The sequence below is a fragment of the Mauremys reevesii genome, linkage group 8 (genome assembly GCF_016161935.1).
Source record: "Mauremys reevesii isolate NIE-2019 linkage group 8, ASM1616193v1, whole genome shotgun sequence".
Taxonomy (NCBI): Eukaryota; Metazoa; Chordata; order Testudines; family Geoemydidae; genus Mauremys; species Mauremys reevesii.
Window position 1 is genome coordinate 6119143 of NC_052630.1, and position 22963 is coordinate 6142105.

General features: G+C 50.0%; 1 protein-coding gene across 2 annotated transcripts in view; it reads right to left on the minus strand.

Moving 5' to 3' along the window:
• Positions 1–3062: 3062 nt before the first annotated feature.
• Positions 3063–22963, minus strand: part of LOC120370512 (proton-coupled amino acid transporter 1-like) — a 43992-nt gene continuing 24091 nt past the window's right edge. For both annotated transcript variants that reach the window (XM_039485344.1, XM_039485345.1), the window contains exons 10-11: positions 19110–19279; positions 3063–8512 (exon numbers count right to left, since the gene is read on the minus strand). In XM_039485344.1, coding sequence (XP_039341278.1) covers positions 8250–8512; positions 19110–19279 — 433 coding nt within the window. In that variant the 3' untranslated portion in view covers positions 3063–8249. The remainder of the gene's footprint in view (positions 8513–19109; positions 19280–22963) is intronic.

Here is a 22963-nt window from a genome sequence, read left to right on the forward strand (position 1 = left end):
GTCCATCCCTTTTCCCCTTCCTCCAGAGATGGCCACTGAGGCAGGAGCCGTTGTTAGGGCAGGATGGGCTCTCAGAACTGGAGTAAGGTCCTGAGCTGCCCTAAACTTCCAGGCTGGAGCTACTTTCGTCCTGTTCTGGAGCTCATACATTCCCAATGCTCAGGCCTTCCCTCCATTATGGACAATTTCTTATGCTTGGAAGCCAAGCATCCTTCAAACACAGAGCCTAATTTCTTTAGAGTTGATTTTCCAAATGGCCCTGCTAATGAGATACAGCAGCAACATGAATTATTCAGCAGTATCTGAAGAGAATTCAAGTTCCAGCCTTGTTGCTGTACTTTCCAAATGAGTAACTATCAAAGAGTGTAGGTTGAATTTCAGTTACTCAGGGCTAGTCTACACTTACCAGCTGGGTCGACGCGGTGAGTTCGACTTCTCGGAGTTCGAACTATCGCGTTTAATCTGGACGCGATAGTTCGAACTCCGGAAGCGATAGTTCAAACTCCGGTACTCCACCACTGCAAAAGGCGGGGGCGGAGTCGACCTTGGAGCCGCGGACTTCGATTCCGCGGCGTCTGGACGGGTGAGTAGTTCGAACTATGGTACTTCGAATTCAGCTACGCTATTCACGTAGCTGAATTTGCGTACCCTAGTTCGACCCCGCTTCTTAGTGTGGACCAGCCCTCAGTGTGTCATACCACGCTGTTGGGTGGATCAGGTATAACTGTGCATCCATGTGGCCACAGACACACTCTCATATACAGGAGGTAGATCTACAGACCTTTCCTGATCATATTGATACATTCTGAAAACCTTAGCTCCAGCTGCAGTTTAGAAAGAAAAGGCCCTGTCCGTACTGTAGAAAGGTTGACATGCCCCATACTTAGAGCCCTGCAAACCTGCAGCTATCTGCTTTATAGCCACAGACCAGGCTTCAGCTGGCAGATGAATGCAGATAGGAATTTTGCATCCATGCAGGGCTCTACCCAAGCTTGTCTCCCTCGCTGATAGGCAGAACAAATTAATTTCAATTGATAAGTCACAACCTTTGGAGCCACAAGCTTGACCTGTTAATTGAAGATCAAACTTTTGCTTCTGCTTTGCACACTGGGACTAGCAGTAAAGATTCTGTAACAAGCATTTAGGCAGCAATTATGTTGATCATGCAGGCGGCTAGTAGAACACAGCTGGCTTTCCTGCAATCCCTCCCAGCAGGAACATTTTGACCAACACTAGAACAGTGAAAGGAACAAACCCAGCTCCTTCCACCCAGATGCAGGATTAAGACATCATTTTAGTCACTGTTCTTGCAAGTTGGTTTCTAAAGTGAGGTGATGGTCAGAACTTATTACAGAAGAAACAGCAAATGTTAAACTGAATACTAGTAAGCTGGGCCATTTACTAGAGAGGAAAAATCATTTTATGGTGCAGGCACAAGAGGAGGAGCAAGGACACACAAGTCCTATTCACAGCTCTGCTGCAGCTTCCAACATGACCTTGAGCAAACCACTTACTTGCTCCCTGCCTCAGTTTCCCCACTTGTAAAATGGGGATACATGAATTAACTGGCGAGTTAGTTCATTGGTGTTTGGCAGGGGAAGTACTATACAAGTGCAAAATCAATTCACTGGGCGTACCGTTTATCGGGTGCTTGTCTACACTGGGAAGCGACATTGCAGAGTTATGGTAACAGTGTTAAACACAACTTAGCATTCAGTGTTCACAACTCGCTGACACAACGTCAAATGACAGGCCTTGCTTGCAATTCCCCAGCATAGACAAGTCCCTTGGAAGAAAAGAAAAAGGAAGCTCATGCCATCTAAGGGCAAACAGGCTGGCGTATTTTAAGAGAGTACTTGCTTAGCATACTGCCCAGTAAAATTAGCAGTTTCTGTTGCTCCCATTTGAATCTCTTGGGTGCACCATGATGCACCTGCTCAATAACCCACTCCCAACCAGCTCCCATTGAGTAGGATTTCTTGCAGATGAAGCCCTGTGAATTCTCCAATGCCGTAGAAGTCTCCACACATTTAGATACAGTGCTTGGAACTGAGGGATTACGGGGTCTGTGTGCCCGCTGCAGAAGGGCTGGTTCGGTCTCTCTCAAAAGCAACTTGTTAGAAAGTGCTAGGAGGGAAGGGAGGAGAGGGAGTTAGGAGGTGTGGGCATAGATTTTCAAAGCTGCCTCATGGCAATTAGAAATACATGGGAGCTGGACAGCTATTTCCCCTGGTGGCTTTGAAACCCTTTCTCCCACAATGCAGATTTATAGTCACCATGACCTCTCCTTTCCTGGTCAGGGGAGAAGTAACCCATTTGCACAGATCTGGGATACTTTAGAACCAGACATTCATTTTATGTTGCACATGTGTCCGTCATATCCTTATTTCCCTGCCAGCTGCCTTCTCTTTTGTTTTTCCCTCCTGCGCCATTGCCATGACCCACATGTCTAAAACCTGGGCCCACAAGGCTCCTGAGGGTCAATGCTCCACCCAACAGCTTAATGGCATCAGCTAGAAGGCTCCACCTCTGGGCCCTGATTGGTGGAACACCCGAGGTCTTGATTGGCCTGTGCTCCCCCTCCCTACTTAAGCCAGGAGGAACAGGAAGTCATCTGTACAATTGGGCTCGACCCTGATCACGGAGTGCTAACTGCGCCTGTCTCCTGATCCTTAACACACCTGATTCCTGATAACTGATTCTCAGTTTGACCTCAGATCCTGGTCCTGAACTCCATTCTGACATGGGAACCCGGTCTCCATCCTACACTAACCCCGAGGCCCATCCACCTACGTCCTGGATCTGACAGGAGTTTCATCATTTACATGCCAAGCCCTTTGGGGGCTGGGACCCAGGGCTTAAGGTCATTGATAAAGGGCCTTGCACACTTTGGGTGCCAAACAATATTCAACAGTGTTAAATAATTAAGAACAGCCTACTTGTTACATATAAATGATCACAGCTGGTAGCTATGGACATTTAACCCAAAAGGATAAAATTTATCCAACATCTAAAAAAAAATAAAGTTCTTAGTATAAAAATGGCATCATGGAAGCCTTTAATAAAATAAAAATAGACCTTATTTATTGAATAAAACAGAATACATGATCCAGGTACAGCACCAAATACAAATAAGTTCTTTCACTGGGCAGATATACATACTGTGTGCTGGCAATATACATACATGCTGGCACAAAAAACACACACATCAAATATATTTACACACACTTTCCCTGGTCACTGACCTGCTGCCAATGTAGAAGTCAAATGGTAGGTCTCACTGATCATCCAGTCCAATGCTGGCTGTGACTACCTTATGTCAAAATACACTTCGCTCTGCAATTATTCAGTCATTCCATGGATAAGTGTAACTCCAGGTAAATGCACACTGCTCCCCACCCCTTCATTTTCATTTAAATATAGCGGAAAGGCCCAACATAAGCTAATCAAAAAAATTTGAACAACATTGTCCTGATCATAAGAATCTACAAGCACCTCAAATGCGAGGACTTCAGCGCTGATTAGTCTAAATTCACAACTATTTGAACTGCCAGGTCAACCATTCATTCTGAACACCAGAGACCAAATGCTGTTCTCATCAGGGGTAAAGCCAGCGCAACGCCATTGACTGTGAATGGAGTTATTCCGGGGGCAGATCTAAAGTGGAATTTTGTCCCGGGTTTCTTGACCATTGCAGATGGGCATGTCATGCACTCCTTCCCTCTGCTCTGCCACGAAATGCCCTTTTCAGTCCCGTGATTGGAGATGTGGCACCACACCAGAACTAGCCCCCCACTGGGAGTGAAGAGGGACAGCATGATATGCACGTCAAATGCGACCAGGGCCACTTCTCCAATATCCCTCTAAACATGATTATATGGCCAAGGCCATTACTACAAACAAAAGTGTTTTCCCTCCTCTTCTGAACCAGCAGCAAGCTGCTAATATTCAGAGAGCAAATAATCCCGTGTTATCCAAGTGCTCTGCAACGTTGTATTTAATCTATATTGTGTTCTGTGCAAGAGTGCCCACTGAGCCAGCCCCCGGAGCTGTACCGTGTCGCATCACCTCAGGGCTGACAACAGAAAGAGCTTTGAAATGGAGGCGGGGGAAGAGGACACAGACGACATGTTATCGCCCCCAGCGGTACATGTCCCATTAGCAATCATCCTGACATTAGTCTTTTACATGGTGTGAGGGAGGGGAGGTTGATGCAGTGCTGGGGTTAATTTGAACGGTCACTTCTACCAGGGAAAATGGAGAAGAGACCCCTCAGTGGTCAATCAGGACTGCCTAGTGGCCAAGAGCAGCACATGTGGATGGGTGGGAGTGGCAGGGGGAGTGTTCCATTAGATGTAACAATCCTTACGCTGGCTGGCGGGCAAGGAGAGCCCTGCTGATAGCAGGAGGTAGCGGCTATCAGTTGCTGCCAACGTTCCATCAAACAGAAGACAAAGCCAAGAGACTGGTCCCCAAGCCTCCAGCATGCAATGACGCTGGGTAGGAAAGGTGAGGCCCAATGATTTTGCATGTCAGTAATGAAATCAGACACCAGCGTAAGTTCTATATACAATGATCTTTTACATTGCACTCTTGCCATATGTAGTGTGCACGTCAGGCTCCATTCCCCAGTGCAGCTCCATGGAACAGGAGCCTGCTGATCCTGATCTCGCTCACACTGATCTCAGGGCCGTTACCTGAGCTTTACACCAAAGCAAGCGACACCAGGGTCAGGTCCTTCGTCTTAAAGGGACTCTCCAGCTAGACAACTCAAGAGCGTCCCCTAAGTAAACAGTAATAAGCCCTCACTGGCTGCTGGGCTTGCTATGACCTTCAGCAGGTTTTGCTCTGCAGCTGCAGCCGCTCCAAGGATGCGAGTGGCAGTAAAAATGTAAAGGGGGGGACCTGCAGCTTAAAAAAAAAAAAGCTACACCACCCTACGACTGGCTTGACAATCTTGCAGGAAGACACCAGGCCTGGGCACACTGGTGTAGAGGTCTCAACAACGTATGCACCTGTGCTGAACTGAATGCAATTTCTATACTGCGACCGCATTGCGGGGAAAGAGGCTACGTAAGTAGCCTCTGCACAATAGCAGGGACCCGGGGGCAGTTTATGAATTGGAGCTCATCTGCAGATGGCTTCTCATCCTGACATTTTGTCTTCTCTCCAAAGAGGTCTAGAGCACCAGAGAACTGTAAGCCCCGCTGTTCTCCAGCGTCAGAAACAAGAAGCGAGCATGCCAGATCTGCCTATATTTCCTCAAGTTCAGTTCAACCCAATCACCGTGTTCCTTGCCGAAACCAGGGCTGGCCCTCGGACCAGCTGGGACCTGTTCCTAGAATCCGCTGGCCGCAGCGAGAGCAGGGTATCTGCGGGGTGGGAGAGGGGATCTCTAAAGGAAAGGTGTGCCCCTGGGGAGGGCACACTGAGGCTTTGAAGGAGAGGTGATAGGGAGTGGAAAAGAAGCTCGGCCCACACCAGGGGTTGGAGAGGTGCCAATATGCATTGTTTTGGTCAGGCTGTTTTCAAGGAGATATGAACAATGCTCTGTGAAGAGTTGTTTGCTTCAGGAAACAACCCGAGTAACAGGAGCTGATGAAGGAAGTGAACTCTCCATTTAAATGAAAACATCTGTGTTAGGAATGTACATGGAGAGAGCAGCACAGAAAATGTAGGTCCACAATTGCTTCCTAAACAGCTCCCTAAGGGCTCCTGGAGACAGAAGCAGCTTTTGGGGAGTGCAAAAGCACAATAAGCCCCATTTACCAGTGTACCCTCTAAAACCAACCCTTGGTACTGCCACAGCATAAATCAACATCTTCCAGTAAAGCCCTCGGGTCAAGTACTCACAACCCAACCTCTGGGGTGCAGCAGGACCTGCTGGCCGTGTTTTGGAATTGCCATTAAAAAAAGAAAACGCGCACGGACTCCATTTCCAGGCCTGCGTTAGGGCTGCAGAGGTTAGCAGCTAGGCCCTACTAGTTACCTACGACAGCCACTTTGCAGCCAAGGAAATCAAACCCTGCTCCCGTTCTAATTAAATGAAATGCTCCAGCCATTGTATAGACTGAGCTTTCCATTGCTACACTAGTCCAAGAGATCAGCGGTTTTGGATGGCTTAGAGACAGCATCAACCCTCCCTTCTGACCATTCATATTACAGCACAGGGCTTTGGGAACAAACCTCTGTTGATCACCTGCTGCAAGTCTGGCTTCCAAGCTTCTATTTCAAGAAGAACATACATTGGCCCTGCCTTGCAAAAAAACCACCCTAGCAAATAAATAAATTCAGTCCAATGCACGTTCAGACTGTGCTTTCTTTTAGACATGCGATTAACTAACCATCCTGCTGAGGTGTCGGTGGCGCCTTTAAAAATCAATGTAAAGCTAAAAAATAAATCCCTACAAAGTCATCCTGGATGGGTCTGCATGCTGAAGCGCACACTGGGACGCTATTTGATTTCCAGCCGTCGCTCTACGTACACTCCATTCATTAGCACTTTCATTCAGATGTGAGTGATGCCTTCCTCTTACGCTAACGGGAAGGAAGAGATTTTTAAGTCAAAGCCTCCACCAGGTCCAAGATCACGTACTCTAGTCCTTTGGTCATTGACAAACTGATACAAGCTGCATGAATGAGAGCTATGGCGTCCTGTCCAGCCTCGCCTTACCAAAGCATGACAATGACAAAGCTTTGAACAGCTTATCGCTGTCTAGAGATCGAGCGCCAAGTAAAGGGAAAGGAATGAAAGAGGAACACAAGAGAGACAGCTCCCTTCCCTCACTAATCAAACCAAGTGGGTAAAACAGAGAACGCTTCTTCCTACCTAGCAAGTGGTGGGACCCCAACTTCACTAGCCGGAGAACAAAGGATAGATCCAGCAAGGGAAGAGAAGAGGAATGCGGGCTCATTAGAACAATGTGCCTTCAGTTCTCCTTGTCATGATTCAGCATTGGTGCTATCAGTGATTTATAACAAACAGTGAGGTAGCACCGCCCAGCAGGGGCGTAGCTCCGGTGGGTGTAAACACAAGACATCCCTTGTAGGCGGGGTGCGTTCCAGGGGGAAGGGGAGTGAGCTGAAAGTACTGACAAGGGGACATCCCTGTCCCAGGCCCTTTTTTTGAAGAAAAAGGTGTAAAGGAAAGTGGGCTCCTAGTTCCAGAATAAAATAACTGCCTCAGCAGTTAAGTACTTTGGAGCCCCAGACACCCTCCCAGCCTGCTCCGGGCGTACCTTGTTCCTAGTGCTTTCGATAAAGCCCATATCCCTTAGACAGAGTCCAGGGGGAGTGGGGGGGAAATCACAACTAAATTTAAGTCAGGGATTTAGCACAACCCCCCATTCCTCTCTGAAACCCAGACACACACACTTGCCTCATCCCACACTACCTAGAATGGACGGAGCCGGAGATGGGGTGTGGCAGGGGGATCTAGGCCCAGACGGGGTTTGTAACATGGCTTCCAATAAACGTTGCCATCTAATGCTCATGTGTTTGGCTCCTCAAGCTAGGGAGCGCTCTACCCACTGAGGCCCGGCTTACACACAGCGAGTGTCAGACGGGGCCGTGACATCAGCCTGCCAGGGCAGCGCACACAAGAGATTCATTCTCCTTGTGCAGTTTCCTGCTCCCTTTTCCCCTTGCCATCACTGTAATTTTCCAGGTTCTACGGCTCTTAGGGATGAGGGCTCCAATGTGTCACTCACTGGCTGGAGCTGCTCTGTTGCTATGAATTAAAGTGCTGAAAAAAAGAGTTGGCACCAGAAAAGACTCAGATTCTCTTTTTCTGGGCAGAGGGGAGTTTGGAAGGGCAGAGGTACCCTTGGTTGTGAAGCAGTTGTCTAGATCCCTGAAAGAGCCCAAAGGTTTCTCCCCTCCCCTTGGTACTCTATAGTCTAGAAGCATGTTCACTTCAAACTGCAGTACCTCGGCACCTGTAGGTCTGTCATCTGAATCTGCCCCAGAAGGATCCCGGTGGAGCAAAGGAAGGCACTCCATCCCAACCAGGGGCCGCAAGTCATCTCTGCAGGGCTCCCAGACCCAAGCAATGAGACCCCCAAAGTGGGAACTGCACGCTAAGAGGAGAGGGAAAGGGAATCAGGGTCCTGTCTTTTCTGGCTGGGCACTCACCCTCATTTCTCCTGGACAAATGCCCTGAAAGAGAAGGCAGGGAGATTCGCTGCCGTGACCCTGATGAACACCCAGTGAGCGGCGTTGCTGGGGTGGAGCGGGAGAAGGAAAAGGGGTCAATGTACCCAGGCACTGGTGGTGTTGGAAATGGGGGGGGTGGCCAGTGCCCAAAGGGACTCGTAAGTGCCCACCACAAACCCCGCAAAGCCCAGGACGCTGATCAGGATGTCTTTGGCGATGGTGACGGGGTGGAGACCGTCTGAGTAATAGGTGGTGATCTCCAGCAGGGGAGGGATGATGAGGGCGAGAGCACTGCTGCTCACAGAGCCCACCAGAGAGATGACGATGTCCAGGCGGGGAATCAGGATTGCCAGCAGGCCTGGGAGAGAGAGAGAGAAAAACACAGGGCTGTTAGTACTGGCACCTGGAGAGAGACCGCTCTCCTCTGAGCAGGTGGGAACAGACAGGCCACCACAGCGTAAGGTGAATGAGGCACCAGGGGTCTGCGTTTGGCCCCCTAGATTATCTCTCTGCCTCTGCCCACCAATCAAAGCAAGCTTTGCTGGAAGCCAGCAGCCTGGGTGTCTCTTCCCGCCTCCCTCCCCAAGGCTGTTAAAGTGACAACACACCTCTAGGGTACAGAACGACCCAATCCAGGCACAACCTCCCCCGTGCCCGAGGCAGCATTGTCTGTTAGACAGGGCACTCCGGAGCCCTGGGCTTTACTCCTGGCTCTGCCAATTGAGTCACTGTAAACGGGGCACATGAGATTCTCTGGAGATAGCACTTAGATCATAGACCCATAGAATATCAGGGTTGGAAGGGACCTCAGGAGATCATCTAGTCCAACCCCCTGCTCAAAGTAGGACCAATCCCCACTTCCCTAAATGGCCCCCCTCAAGGATTGAGCTCACAACCCTGGGTTTAGCAGGCCAATGCTCAAACCACTGAGCTATCCCTCCCCCCATTGTCCACCCATCTAAAGCTGAGAGAGCTACAGATGATGGGTGCTGAGGTCATTAACCAAAGCAAGCAGTAACTTTTCAGAGGTTGGTCTTCCTGAATGGCCCCTTGGCACTCAGCATTAGGAGGCCATTAGGAGTTCCACCTTGCCCCAACGTGCACACAAGATTGGCTAGAGAGACTGTGACCAGATTGCGGGGGATTCAGCACCATCGCTCCTGGACTCACATATCATTAAATGATGAGAAATGCATCAGGCAGCACCCAGAAATCCCCACAGTGGCAGCTTCGCACTGGGAATAGGTCAGGTTCACGGTCCCAAGAACCATGGCCACTATCTTTTCCTAGAAGGACACTGACACACGGCCACGGCCACGCCCTCTCCCCTTCAGTCCGGGGAGGACGGGGTCCCCTCAGTGGCCACCAGACCAAGCTGTCTTGTCTGAGCGGGAGTCAGAAGGGTGACGTGCTCCCAGCTGGCCAGGCCACAGAAAGGCCGGCAGCCTGAAGGGTGAGTGCCTCCTTGCAATGGGGAATGCTGCTCTTCAGCGGAGGGTAGGTTTCTTCAGAGCAACAGGACATGTCAGACAACAGCCCTGTACAAAGGAATAAGCCCCAGATCCCCAAGCCTCATCTGCTGTCTCAGGACTCCCTGGGCACACAGGGGCAAGTTATTTCAGAGTTTAAGCTTAAGCCCCATCTACTGCCAATGTAACCCTCCCCACCCCCGCATGGGTTCTGCTGCCTCTGCAGGAAGGTGGAGGGAAGATGGGGCTGGATCATTAGTGCAGAGGGCAGCTTGCGATGGAGGTGGGGAGGGGTGTCCCAGCGCTCTCACCAGTCAAACATTCACACATGCAAGGGCCCCCTGTGGAACAGAGGCCCGCTGGCTAGGGTGAAGCAAGGCACCGATGTGGAAAGCAGAAGGTGCAGCCCACTGGACAGGAGGAGTTCAGATCGCTATTCGGAAACGGCATTTTGAAGTGAGCCATTAATGGCACCATGGCAATAGGACTGGGCTACTCGCAGAGCCTCAGTTTTATGAGGCGGCTCATTTAACTTATTTCTATAGGGCCTCTGGTTGTGGCAGCAAGACACCCACTTATGGACAGGAGGCGCGTCCCCTGAGAACAAGAGCTAAAGACCCAGGCCTTTGGCATCGTGCCCTGGAGGTCTGCTGGACGCTGGCTCCAACAGGCTACTGAGGGGAGTGAGCCTATAGCCGAGAAAGCCGAGCACACACGCAGCCAGAGTCCCCCAGCCAATCTGCACAGCAGTGGCAGAACGCCGAGCTAGGCACTAACAGATAAACAAGCCTTGGGCCAACCTGGGCCTTTACAAGCCTGCCAAGGCCTTGGACTGCATCTGGCGGAGCCAGCACAGAGACCGGGTGGATGTGCTTACAGCAGGTGAGCAGCTGTGTGCTGCACCCTCTGCACAGGGACACCAAGGCCTTTGTCGTTCTGCGCACAAACGGAGCTTTCCAGCTAGTCCAGAGTCACATGTTTCCCCCCACCCGACCCCATTTTCAAAATCAGGGGGTTAAACTCAGATCTACGTGCCCAGCATCAGGTGCCCATGCTTCACATTAAGCCAACCCTTCTGGTGTTGGCCCGAGTAATAGGTGCTCAGATCAAAGGTTGTGGGGACCATAAGAGCAATAAAGAGGATTTTCGAGGGACACTGATCTCTTAGGGCAGAAGAAGGGTTAAACAGCCATGACCTGCTGTGTGTAAGGAACACCACGAGATCCACTGCCTTCGTAGCATTCCAACTGCCAACAAGCACCGTGGTCATTAGCAACGATCAAGGCAATATGCATCAAGAACATGATGCTTTAAAAAGGGAGCTTGGCTTGTTAGAGGGGGAATTTTTATACTAGAACCGGAAAGAAAAACAATCACGTTCCTTGGCCAGGCGTTTTCTCTATTTGCCAATGGGTGTGTATCCAATATTGTGTTGAAACAGCAGCTCTCTCCTTAATCCCCCAGCCAAGTCACAGTCCTGAATTAGTGGAACCATTCTCTTGCTATGGAAGGTAATTGTGGTGTCACACGTGGCATGGCAACTTCAACCCTTCCCACCTCAGGGCTTGGATGGTAGTTAGAAACATGCAGACGTTCGCCACATGTGTCCCATTTTCATTAGGAACCTCCTGACTTGAACAGCTAGCAGTGAAGGGAAATTACTGCAGTTCTGCCTTCGTCACTAGAGGATGCCTCTCCTGGCCATCTTCAGACAGCCATGAATGAGGGTCACAGTTCTGGCTCAGCCCTCACTGAGAAGATAGGAAACGTGTGTTCAAACAAGAGGGAGGAGTGGAGGGTGACACCACAGAGGCCGAGGCAGAGGCAGTAGGGGGGAACACCACAGAGCAGGAAAAGACGTCAAAGGCAGCAGAGGAAGATGGACAGTGCTGCCTCTGACTTTACCACTTGACACGCTGAGTTGGTTAAACAATGACCTCCATGATAATGACCCGAAACAAGGATCCTGCTGCCGGGCCAGTGCCTTTTGTTTTTTTGTTAATAGAATCTGTAAAGTATTACAGGCCCCACTGAACTCTATCTGCAGTCCCAGCATTCCTGCACAATTCACATTCTTCACCCAGACAGTAACTGCCCAAAGGAAAAAGAAACCAAGAAAACTTAGCACCCTACTCAACCCAAAAAGGTGTAAATTAAAACAGAGATCGGTGCCCTTCTAGCACAAGTGCTGAAGGGCCATCATCGCAGTGAAGAAAGGAGCACGTGACACCAAGTCAGTGAGGGTGACAGCCAACAGACTCCACTTCCAGAAATGTGAACAACTTCTGACACTCAGCATGTGGCTGGTAGGGTCTTTTGTTGGACCTGTCATGAGACTCCCTCACATCCATCTCCACCTCTCCCCACTTTCCCAGTGTCTCAGGCCACTCCAGTGCTCCACCATAGCCACCAGAACACCTCTGGGTTTCATACCACGATTAAACCATTGACTCCGTGAGCTCCAAGCCCATAAATCCAAGAACTCTCAAACCACAAAGAGGAGGAAGGGGAAAAGTTGTATCCCGCTGCCTCAGAATAGAGCAGAGAGTTTTTTTTTTACATTCAGAAATGACACCAGCACAGATGAGCCTATCAATAAACCTAGAGAGGTTTTTAGAGGTAAGGAATTCCTTAAAAAAACCACAGGAGGCCTAGTTTTTTGTTTGACATTACAAGTGCCCCCAAAACAGTGCAAGCTTCATTATTTTGAATTTATTCAGTTGTCGGGGAGAAGTGTTCCCAAGATGGCACACACCTCCAGCCCCAGGCCAATGATTTGGTGGGTGCAGCTCTTGATATGATTTGTAGAACCGGTTGAAAGTTTTTTGTTGAAGCCGTACCCAGCAAAACATGGCTTTTTGATAAGGACAAAAATTGTGGAAAATTTGTTTTGGTCAAAATTTTAAAGACTGAAAATACTAGACTGACAACTGAAAAATGTGGAGAATCTGGGATTCTATGCCTCCAAGCCCTGCCACTCTTCCAGTTGGGATGAGATGAGAAAAAGACAAAACCCTCAAATTTTGTTTCAAGCCATAGTTTTATTTAGTGAAAACCCACAAGATTCCATGGATAGCTTCAAACAAAACAAAAATCTGTCGTCCCCCCCAGCTTCAACACTTACAGAAAACTTACCCTGGTTTAACTGCCCCTAATGATTTCCATTTCTGAAGTTGCATATTGGGCCCTGGGTGTGACATGCTCTGCTACACAGAAATGGAGAGAAACTCGAAGCTAGTTGTGAGATATTCTCTCAGCTGCCAGCCACATTAGCCTGGGTGTATGCAGCTTCATTTTTTGTAATCCTAAGCAGAATGATGAACCTACAACACTGAAGAGAGACGGCCCAGTGGTTAGGGCACTAGCCTGGGATACTAGAGAGCTGAGTACAATCCTCTGCTCCGCCACAGATGTCCTGTGTGACCTTGGGCAAGTCACTTAGCTTTATACTGCCTCCGCTTCCCATCTGTAAAATGGCAATACCACTACTTCCCTATCTCACAGGACTGTTGTGAAGATTAGTGCCTTAAAGCCTGAGGCACTCCAACAGTACAGTAGTGGGGCCCGATAAAGTACCACAGACAGTAGTTCAGTAAAATAAATCAATCAAAAAAAATTGCTGTAAGGGCCAAAGCCCCAGACAGGCAACTTATTATGAAAGGAGAAAAGACAAGGTGGGTAGCTCTCCAGCCCGCTTCATCTCTGGTGCTCAATGGCATTGTTAGGATTTTGTGTAACTGAAAAGCCCTAAGAAGGAAGGTAACCGGATTCTGCACAACAAACAAAGATTCTCGGCAATGAAAGTAGGGCACTTCAAAGCATAATCACCACAGAGAAAAGGAAATTGGTTGATTGCTTTGAAAACACGGCCTGTCAAAAAAATACTGTCAGCTACACACTCAGGGGAGGGATCCAACTCCTCGAGCCCAGGATATAGAAAAAACAAAACATTGCATTTCTGCACCCAGAGCTTATTTGTTTCAATATGGGTCACCAGAAAACAGATCTCTTGTGCAACGGAACAAGAAACGTGCTTGGAAAGAAACGTGGCTCTGTTCCGCTTGCATCACAGCGCCCCCAACGCCAGGGGTCATTCTGCCAATACAGCTGCAGCGTGAGGGGCAGCAGGGTAAGATGGCAGCTCTATTATAGCCACGGGAACCAAAGGTTCTGACAGCATGGGAGTCTGCATCTAGTTCAGTTGTTACGCTGCCCCGTGACACTCAGAAAGTTAAGTACAGAGCCGCCGCTGCAGGTAACTTGCTTAGGTTAGCGCCTCTGACAGAGCTTTCTAATCATGTCACAAGATCAGGGCCTTGAAAGTAACAGACATCTAATTCCACAGCACAGGCAAGCCTGGCTGGTTAGCTAAGGACTGGCCACGGTGAAAGCGCAGGGAGGACAGAGGGATTGCAACAGAAATCTGTTCTCTATTGAGTTTTGCTGGAATTAAACACAATGTGTCAACACAGGCAGCAACTCCTGAGTTAAGGCCAACTTGTCCTTCCGTGGCCCTACTGTGCTTAGACAGTGCAGGACCTTCTTTAGCATGTGCTGCAGTCAGTATCCGAGTAAGGTTACAGCAGCAAGAGACCAACTGGACGCAGAGCTCATCCTACCACTTTCCACTGTAAAGGTGACCTGGGGAGAAAACAAATCCGGTGTGTGGTCTTGCCTGTCTTTGGAGCATAAGAAAAAGGGGTGGAGAAGTAGTCTTAGGGTTTGTCTATCCCTTACAGCACCGAGCTGCGGTGGCGCTATCTTTGTGGACAGGAGAGCTTCTCCCATTGGCGTAGGTACTCCACCTCCCTGAGAGATGGTAGCCATGGTGACAGAAGCCCTCCCGTCGACATCGCACGGTCTACGCCAGGAGTTCGGTCGGTATAAATGCATCACTCAAGGGTGTGGATTTTCCACACCGCTGAGCAATGCACTTATATCAATGTACGTCTATAGTGCAGCCCAGAGCTTGGTATCAAGTCCGGTCTTCCTGTTCTGCTGCAAGTCTCCCTGGAAAGACCAGGAGCACTGGATTTAAAGTTGTCTCATCACACTGATCTGAGGCACAGAGGACTATGGCTCTTATGGTTTGGAGCAAGTAGCTACAACCCACTCCACCTGCCGGAAGAAGCAGAGTAGGCACCAGGGTTCTGGCACATTACGGTGCTTTCCGCAATGAGGCAACACGTCTTTTTGCATGGCAGGTAGCAGGAGCCAGCCCACTAGAAGGCAGGCAGTACCTAGCAAAGGAGACCACATGTTCACTGATTAAGCAGCAATGAGGATAGCAGAGATGATCACAATCAAGCCAGCAAGCAGCTCACCGTATGAGTGCTGGAGTGAGATTCCTGCTACAACAGGGGTTCTCAAAACTGGGGGTCAGGACCACTCAGGGGGGTTGCAAGGTTACCACCTGGGGGGGGGGTCACAAGATGTCAGACTCCACCCCAAACCCCGCTTTGCCCCCAGCATTCATAATGGTGTTAAATATATAAAAATGTGTTTTTAATTTATAAGGGGGGGGTCGCACTCAGAGGCTTGCTGTGTGAAAGGGGTCATCAGTACAAAAGTTTAAGAACCACTGTGCTCCATTCTCTATATAGAAGAAAGAAGTGAGCTGTAGCTCACGAAAGCTCATGCTTAAATAAATTTGTTAGTCTTTAAGGTGCCACAAGTACTCCTGTTTTTTTTTTTTTGTGCTAAAACCTGTTCATAATGCAGCATCTTCTAAAGCCAGTAGGGGGCACCTTTGAGCAATGTGTGAACTTGTAGCATTCCTGTAACTTTTCCTATATTACCACCACAGCTCTGTCTGCCTGGAGTCCTGTGGTTTGCTCTAGACAAGCATTAGTGCATTGAACTTTAGTGTCACCTGCTCATCTAAAGCTAGTAAATTAGCCTCTGTAAGCAGGCTGCTGTTTGCATACGATCGCCACAGATCCCTTGAACCACAGCATCAGGATGCTCATTTGAGTAACACAGGGGCCACCTGCAGACATGGAACTGGCGTTTCAAGTGGAAAGGACTCAGTGCGAGAACTCTGCCAGGATCACAACGTCGCCCCCCTCCCCATTCTTCTCTTCAGTAGCAACAATAGCTGAGAGGGGGCACAGTGCAAGAAAAGCTCGTTGTGAAGTGTTCTCAGGCGTTGAATATCAGAGGGGTAGCCGTGTTAGTCTGTATCCACAAAAACAAGGAGTCCAGCGGCACCGTGAAGACTAACAGATTTATTTGGGCATAAGCTTTCGTGGGTAAAAAACCCACTTCTTCAGATGCACGGAGTGAAAGTTACAGCTGCAGGCATAAATATACTGATACATGGAGAGAAGGGATTTACCTTACAGGCATTGAAAAATCCCACCAGCTAGTCTGAGGGCACTTTTGGAACTGTTTCTTCTATCACCTCCAGATCTTCCTTTACAAGAGCGACTGACCGTCCATGAGGATCATGTCAGAACTGGCCTCAATCTAAGGAATTGTGTGCATGGACAATGAGTTCCCACGTCACCTGCTGAGAACTAGATTAAAAACCCTGACTTGGGTAACTAATGCAATGGGGTCTGATCGCCTCACTGCAGTCTTCCAGGGGGCTTTTCGTCCCTATCCCAACACTGCAGTTTCCCAGAGTTCAGCTGGACTGAGAGCTGCGGGGTTAATGGAGAACAGGCCCGCGCAGTCTTGTTGCTGCCATCATCAGTTTCTCATTTATGTGCACTAAAGCCACAAACCAAGGGAAGCCTACAATTGTGCCAGCGAGAAAGGGAGCAATCTTGTTTTCCCATTTTTGATGGTTTTGCACCCAAGTATCATTGGCAGGGGTTATACAGAGAACACTATGAGCCTGGACATTTTACATTGGGGGGCAGGGGGAGAAGCCACATGGTTGTAGATCTTAAAAACTAAAGTGTTCTGACAATACTGGGGCCCAACTCTGCCCTCGGTTACAGGGTGTAGTTCCCACTGAAGTCAATAGGAATTGTAGCCACATAACAACTGATGGCAGCTGCAGCCTCTCGGAATTTACACAGTCCTTTTCACCTCAAGGCGAACCACCTTGTCAGGAAGGTTGGTTAGCGTCAAAGGCGAGATTAGAAGTCGGGTCTTTGGCTCCCAGGCCGCAGAAGCAGGCTCAACAAGTGGCCCAAACACGACACCGGACAGAGTGGTCGTACTGAGATACTGGCTGCTACATAGAAGCAGATATTTCACGGGCACCGAGCCACTTCCAGGAACAGGCGGCCATCGGGCCACGGCAACGGCGCGAAGGAAGCCAGGATCACTTACAAAGCTCCAGAAGGGAAAAGAGGCTTCACCTCTTGACAAAAGCTCCAACTCCAATGCTGCAGCTTAAGGAGGGGGCTCCCCTGTTCCACGGCATAACTCAAGTACGGTGCTTGCTCGGTTCTAGCTCAAGTTAAGGGAGGGAAGATGCTGAGAGATAACAGGAGCCAGACACTTTTACACCTCATCTTCCGCTCTCTCCTCTCCCTCCCCCTTTCCCCAATCAAAATAATTTCCCCCTTCTCCAGTCTCCAAAGGGCACAACCCTACAGAGAAAACTCGCAGGACAAGCGGAGTAACAGGCTGCAAAATGTGCCATCGTGAGCCCCCTACGACTCCTTGGATTGTGATGGCTCAAAGTAAAGAAGCTTAAAACCCCACTAAAAACAAGCAGCAAAAGTAAAGCACCAGCTGCAGTTCCGCAGCCTCAGGGGACAACCATTGTGCTTTCCACAGATATTAATTCAAAGGGCTTTTAACGGCGTAGGTTTTGAAGTGCTAAACTAAAACAAATCCAAACTGCACCCTCTCTCGAGCCACTGAAGCTGTGACGCAGGCTTGGTCCAAGGCCATGAGATCATTCCAATTAATATTCCTGCAAACCACTTAATGGCTTTTATCCTCTCTGAGAACCCAGTGCGATCTCACACTCATTCCGCTCCAGGGGCACAAACCCAGCAGGGATATGCCCGACAAAGGAATCCAGGCCTGTCCCCTTAGCACCTCTGGGATGACCGTTAATCCACCATCCACTTGCTGAGGGCCACCAAAACCCATCTCCTTTAACCCTTTGTTCTTTCCCAGCCTCTTGACGTACCTGCTTGGTTCCAGCCCTGGATTCACTCCAGCCTATTCCACTTAGCTGCTTGAAATCGTCTCTGGGACCTGGAGAGTCTGCATGGTGCTGCACTCCTAGAGCAGTAACGGGGGGAAGCATTCCCAGCAGAGCACTCCCCCAGTGCCAGGGGAGCTCTGCTCCTGTAGTAAAGAGCCCCACAGTAGAGGAAAGCAGAAGGGTCTGTTTTCTGTGCACACCCCCACCTTATTTCATCTATTCTGTCCTGCTCTGCCACTCCAGATGCTGGCAAATCCCTGTCCTCTTATCCTTCTGAATGACAGTTCTAATCTTTCCAGTATTAGCCTTAGTTCAAAGCAGAGCTGAGAACCCCACACCTGCCTTTTTAATTCCATTTTCTCCTAGCTACATCTCTTTTCAAACTCAGGGAGGAAGGAATAAGTCACTAGAGAATAAAAAAGCCCCCACACTTATTAGCCGGGTGGACAATAGGTCTAAGGCAAGGAAGGGTTATCAAACTGGTGGTCGGGACCCCTCAGGGGGTCGCAAGGTTATTATGTGGGGGGTCGTGAGCTGTCAGCCTCCACCCCAAACCCCACTTCACCTCCAGCATTTATAGTAGAGTTAAATATTTTTAAAATGTTTTTTATTTATAAGGGGGGGATGGAGATGCAGAGTTTTGCTTTCAAAACAGAGTCCACAGAACGCAAAAGAAAGAGGCCTGGTGAAGTAGGTCAGTTATATATGAAAGTGTGGTTGGCCGATTTAAAATGCTCCCCCTCCCTATCTTGCCCCCTCCCAGCCAGCAACTTCTGAGTCACTGGAGGAAGTTGCCTGTTTGTGAGCTGCTCACAAGCCTTAAAGCAAGGAAGAGCAGCTAGAAACCGTCTGCAGAGCGTGTAACGAACGCACAGGAGCCCTACACAAGCAGCCAGGGAAGGCACTGCCCGGTGTACTCGGTGTGCCAGGAGGTTTGCCCCACGCTCTGCATTCAGAAAGGGATTTCATCGCCAACCGGCACTTTGGGAATGAGTCCCTGATATGTGACCCAACACGGGCAAGCATTGTGCAAGTTTTCTACGTGCTGCTTCAACACAGACCACCTGCAGCTCCTACTCTGGGTGCATGCAGAGCCAAGCATGACAGCCCCTGACTAAAGCCAGGGAAAGGACAGATGCTGGGCAAGTCTTAACCACAACCTCTCTGCCCAGGAGAGCCTGTGGAGTGGGATCAGAGTCTAACAACTGTGCCAAGGGGCGTCCGACTGCGTGGAGGAGGCGAGCGGCCAGTAAGCAATGGGGGAGATTCAAGGATACGCTGCCAATACTTTCCCAAGGGTTCCCACAGCGCTGGCACCTCATCCCCTCACTAGAAGGCGAGCAAACCCAACGGGTTTGGCTCCTACTCACATGTCACGCAGACGAGGCACGTCCTGAGGAGCAGGTTGACCCACAGCGCCCAGCGCTCCGGCACCTGGGAAACAGCCCCGGGCACAATGATTTCAGCAGGGACGTAGAACTGCAGCGCGTAGGTGAAGAAGATCCCAATGGAGTAGAGCAGCTTGACAGATTGGTACAGCCTGCAAAGGGAACAGGGAGAAATCCAGTCACCTCCACTCACACCCCAGCTCCCTCAGGGGCAGATTTAAGACAAAGGAAAATAAAAATAACTCTGCGACAAGAGTGAATTTGGACGGGAAAGAGAGCTGGGCTTAATCCCCGTGGCTGTGAAACCTGCCCCGCGATCCCTCGTTAAGCGAGCAGCTCATTCCCAAGACAGGGCAGCACCAGCCTTACGCCCACAGCAGAAAGGCACCTGCTCTGGCCAGATGGCTCTGTATCCGCGAGGAGAGAGATCTCAGTGTGGGGTGGTGCCCTAGGAGTCAACAGGGCCAGAGTTATCGAGGACGAGCATTTTGAGCGCTCTGACCCCGCCCTGCCCATCGTGAAGGTACGACGGGCCAGACTGACACAGGTATTTAAGTGCTTAAAGGTGCAGCTGGGTGCCTGGGGGAATTTACAAAACTGCCTAAGGGACGTACCTGCCATTGAAAACAAGGGGAGTTAGGCGCCCAACCTACTTTGAATGTTTGGAAAATCCCACTAGATGCCTCGCTGCATCTCTGGGCACCTAAATACCTTTGGCTTCCGTGGAAGCTCCTCAGACCACATGTTCAGCCCCTGGCTTAAAGCGGGCTGCTGCTAGTCAGTTCTGGGGCTTGCATGCGAGTCTTCTCCCACGGCTCAGAAAGGGGGACATTTCATACCCTCGTCAGGCTGCGTCGCAGGGGCCAGGGATTTGAACTTGTGAGCACGTGCACACACAGCATGACACTGTCCACCAAGCTCCTGCCGACTGGAGTCCGAAGGCCTTCACTCAGCTACAGAACGGGCACTGACTTGCAGGGGCCACTTTTAAGGAATGCAGGGAGGTTAATCCCTACGAGGGCACTAACCACTGGGGCACCTGGCCACCCATCCACCAGGAAATGGGCAGAGACCACAGGTTGCCTCACGGAGGAACCAGCTGATCAGACTTCAGTTTTCACCAGCAACCTATGCTGGCTGTGAGCCAGAATTACAGAAGTTGTCTCTTATTACCTGTTCCCTGAGCTTTCTCTCATCCCTACCTTTGCTAGCAAAATTTGGGTTCTTTGCGGGAGGAAGAAAAAGCTCCTTTTCCCCTCGCTCTGCGGCAAGCCTGATTTTACTCTGTGCCTTAAAATAAAAAGATCAAGGCTACCTTCAAAGCGGTTTATCAGCTTTCGACATGAATATTTCACAGTTTTTGATTACTGCCTTTCCCCCCAGCTAGGTGGAAGGACTGCACTGCCAGGATTAGCACGGGCTTAGGAAGCTAAACGCAATGCGGACGTCACCACTGCCTGCACTTTAACCTGCTCGATTTAAAAATAAAAACAAAAACGACTATTTTTGGAGCTTGGCGCAGAGGGTTTGGGGGATGGGACTGTTAAAATAGCAGTGCTGGGCAGGTTGTGTCCTGGGAGAGACCCTAGCTAAGTCCCCAAGTCAGCAGGGCTCTCGCTAAGTACTCATTCTACAGTGACAGACGCCAGCAATACAAAGGGAAGGAGTTTGTCTTCTCTGCGCGAGAACGACGCCGATCTCGGCCCAAGGATGGCTAGGGGACACCAATCGCTGTGCAATGTCCAGGGATCCATGGGCAGGAGAACCGGCCTTTTATAAGAGTGTTGTATTACCTGGGCCAACCAGCTGGCTAGATCCAAGCATTGCATGGGGCAATCTAGATCAGGCTTCCAGTTGGTGCGCGCGCGCGCCTGTCTGGAGAAAGAAGAACATGCAGGGGGGAGCAGAGCTAGACAGCGCTTGTGCGGCACGGGGGGGAGACAAAGGGAAGCTGGAGACTCAAAAACGCCAGCGAAGGCAGGAGGGGCTGGCCACCTTTTTACAATCCTTTGGCTTCTACAGGCTGGAGGTGCTGCCCCTTCGTAATCATACAAGGTACCAAAGCCAAGTATGCTGAGAAACTGCAACTCTGTGAAGTCAGGGCTGGTGCACGGGGCAGGGGAGACCTGAACACATTCTTATGGGCAAGAGGCTCTTAAGCATTGCAACCCACCAGTGAGGGATTCAAAGATAGGAGTCAGGCAGCTGCGATGAGGAGAGAACCACCTGATCAATGAGGCCTCGAACAGCTCGTCGGTGTGAGGATGAAGCACTTGGCAGTTCTAACCTAGAGACAATAAAAATCACTCTTCCCCTTGGGACTCAATTTCAAGCAGCGCTGCTTCTCTGCTCCACACACAAGCTGATGGGGGTTGTGGTGAAATGACATTCCTGCTTTGGCTTGGGAAGATCAACTCAATGGTGGCAGTGCCAGGAGAAAAACCTACACCCTGGCTGGCTGAAGCAGTGATGGGGACAGGTGAGGTACAAAGTGCAAGCTAGAGACAGGAGCTATTTGCTGCACATGTTGGAATAGATCTCCCTCAGGTTATTTCTATGGCAATATGCCTGGAATCTCTTTTATAAATTCTCTAGTCACTTGATGCAGTCTTCAGATAGCGAGTAACTCAGGAATTCGGACTACACGGCCCACAGAACATCCTAGCTACTGAAAATGCCCACACTTATCAAGGCAGCCTAATGTACAAAAAGCTACAGGCAAAGTTTTCACATTGGCGAGAGTCCAATTTAAGGGTGTAAATACGCTGATGCCTGTGCAAGGTGGGGCTTGGGGCATAAGCCACATCCAGGTATGGGGGTGAGGTTCTGAACATCTGACCGTAAGTCACTCGTTCCTGGGTTTGGTTATATTCCTACTGTGTCACACTAAGTGACCACCAAAGATGGGAAGAGGCTACAGAGAACTAGCTCCTAAAGCAAGAAGTTTGTATCAATGCAATGCAGGTCTTCAAGGATCCAACGCAGGGCTGGCCCAGGAGTCTCTGCAGGTCACAAGGAGTCAACAACTTCCCCCCTGCTCCCCTAGGTAGGGGCAAACAACAGAAGCCCGAGTGCAGGAAGAGGGCCAGGAGGGCTAGCGACTGCTCAGCCCTTACCCCCGGCAGGGATGGTCCCACTCCGGGATGATGAAGAAGAGGGAGTCCTGCAGACGAGTGGTGCAGTCACTGCACTCCGAGGGGCAGACATGTCCACCTTCGAGGCCATGCTCCAAGAATCATAGAATTCAAGATCAGAAGGGACCATTATGATCATCTAGTCTGACCTCCTGCAAGATGCAGGCCACATAAGCCGATCCACCCACTCCTTAAGCAAGCGACCCCTGCCCCATGCTTCGGAGGAAGGCGAAAAACCTCCAGGGCCACTGCCAATCTACCCTGGAGGAAAATTCCTTCCCCAAGAGCTCCCACTGAGGCCGTCGTCCACACCAGCCCCCACCCAGGGTGCCGTCAGTGTCACAACAGCTCAGCTTTCATTCTGCACAGTTTGACAGCCACGGCCAAAAACCCCTGGCAATGAAGGAACAGTGCAAAGCCCTCAACTGCCGCAAACCTGGCATTGCTGCTCAGCATCCCACTAATGCTGCGGTTACACAGACTTGCATTCCTCCATTGATGTGGCCCACCAGCTTATGGGGAATAAACCATTTGTGTATGAACAGCAGGCTGGGACACATGCTCCAAGGACACACATTCATCAGCCACCTTAACTCAGCATTTCCACACTTAACAGAAAGTTTTTACCCTAATTTAGGATCCCAAGTTTGTTTTTTGTAATACTTCCAAGTTACCGATACTTATTTACAACTTGATCCAAGT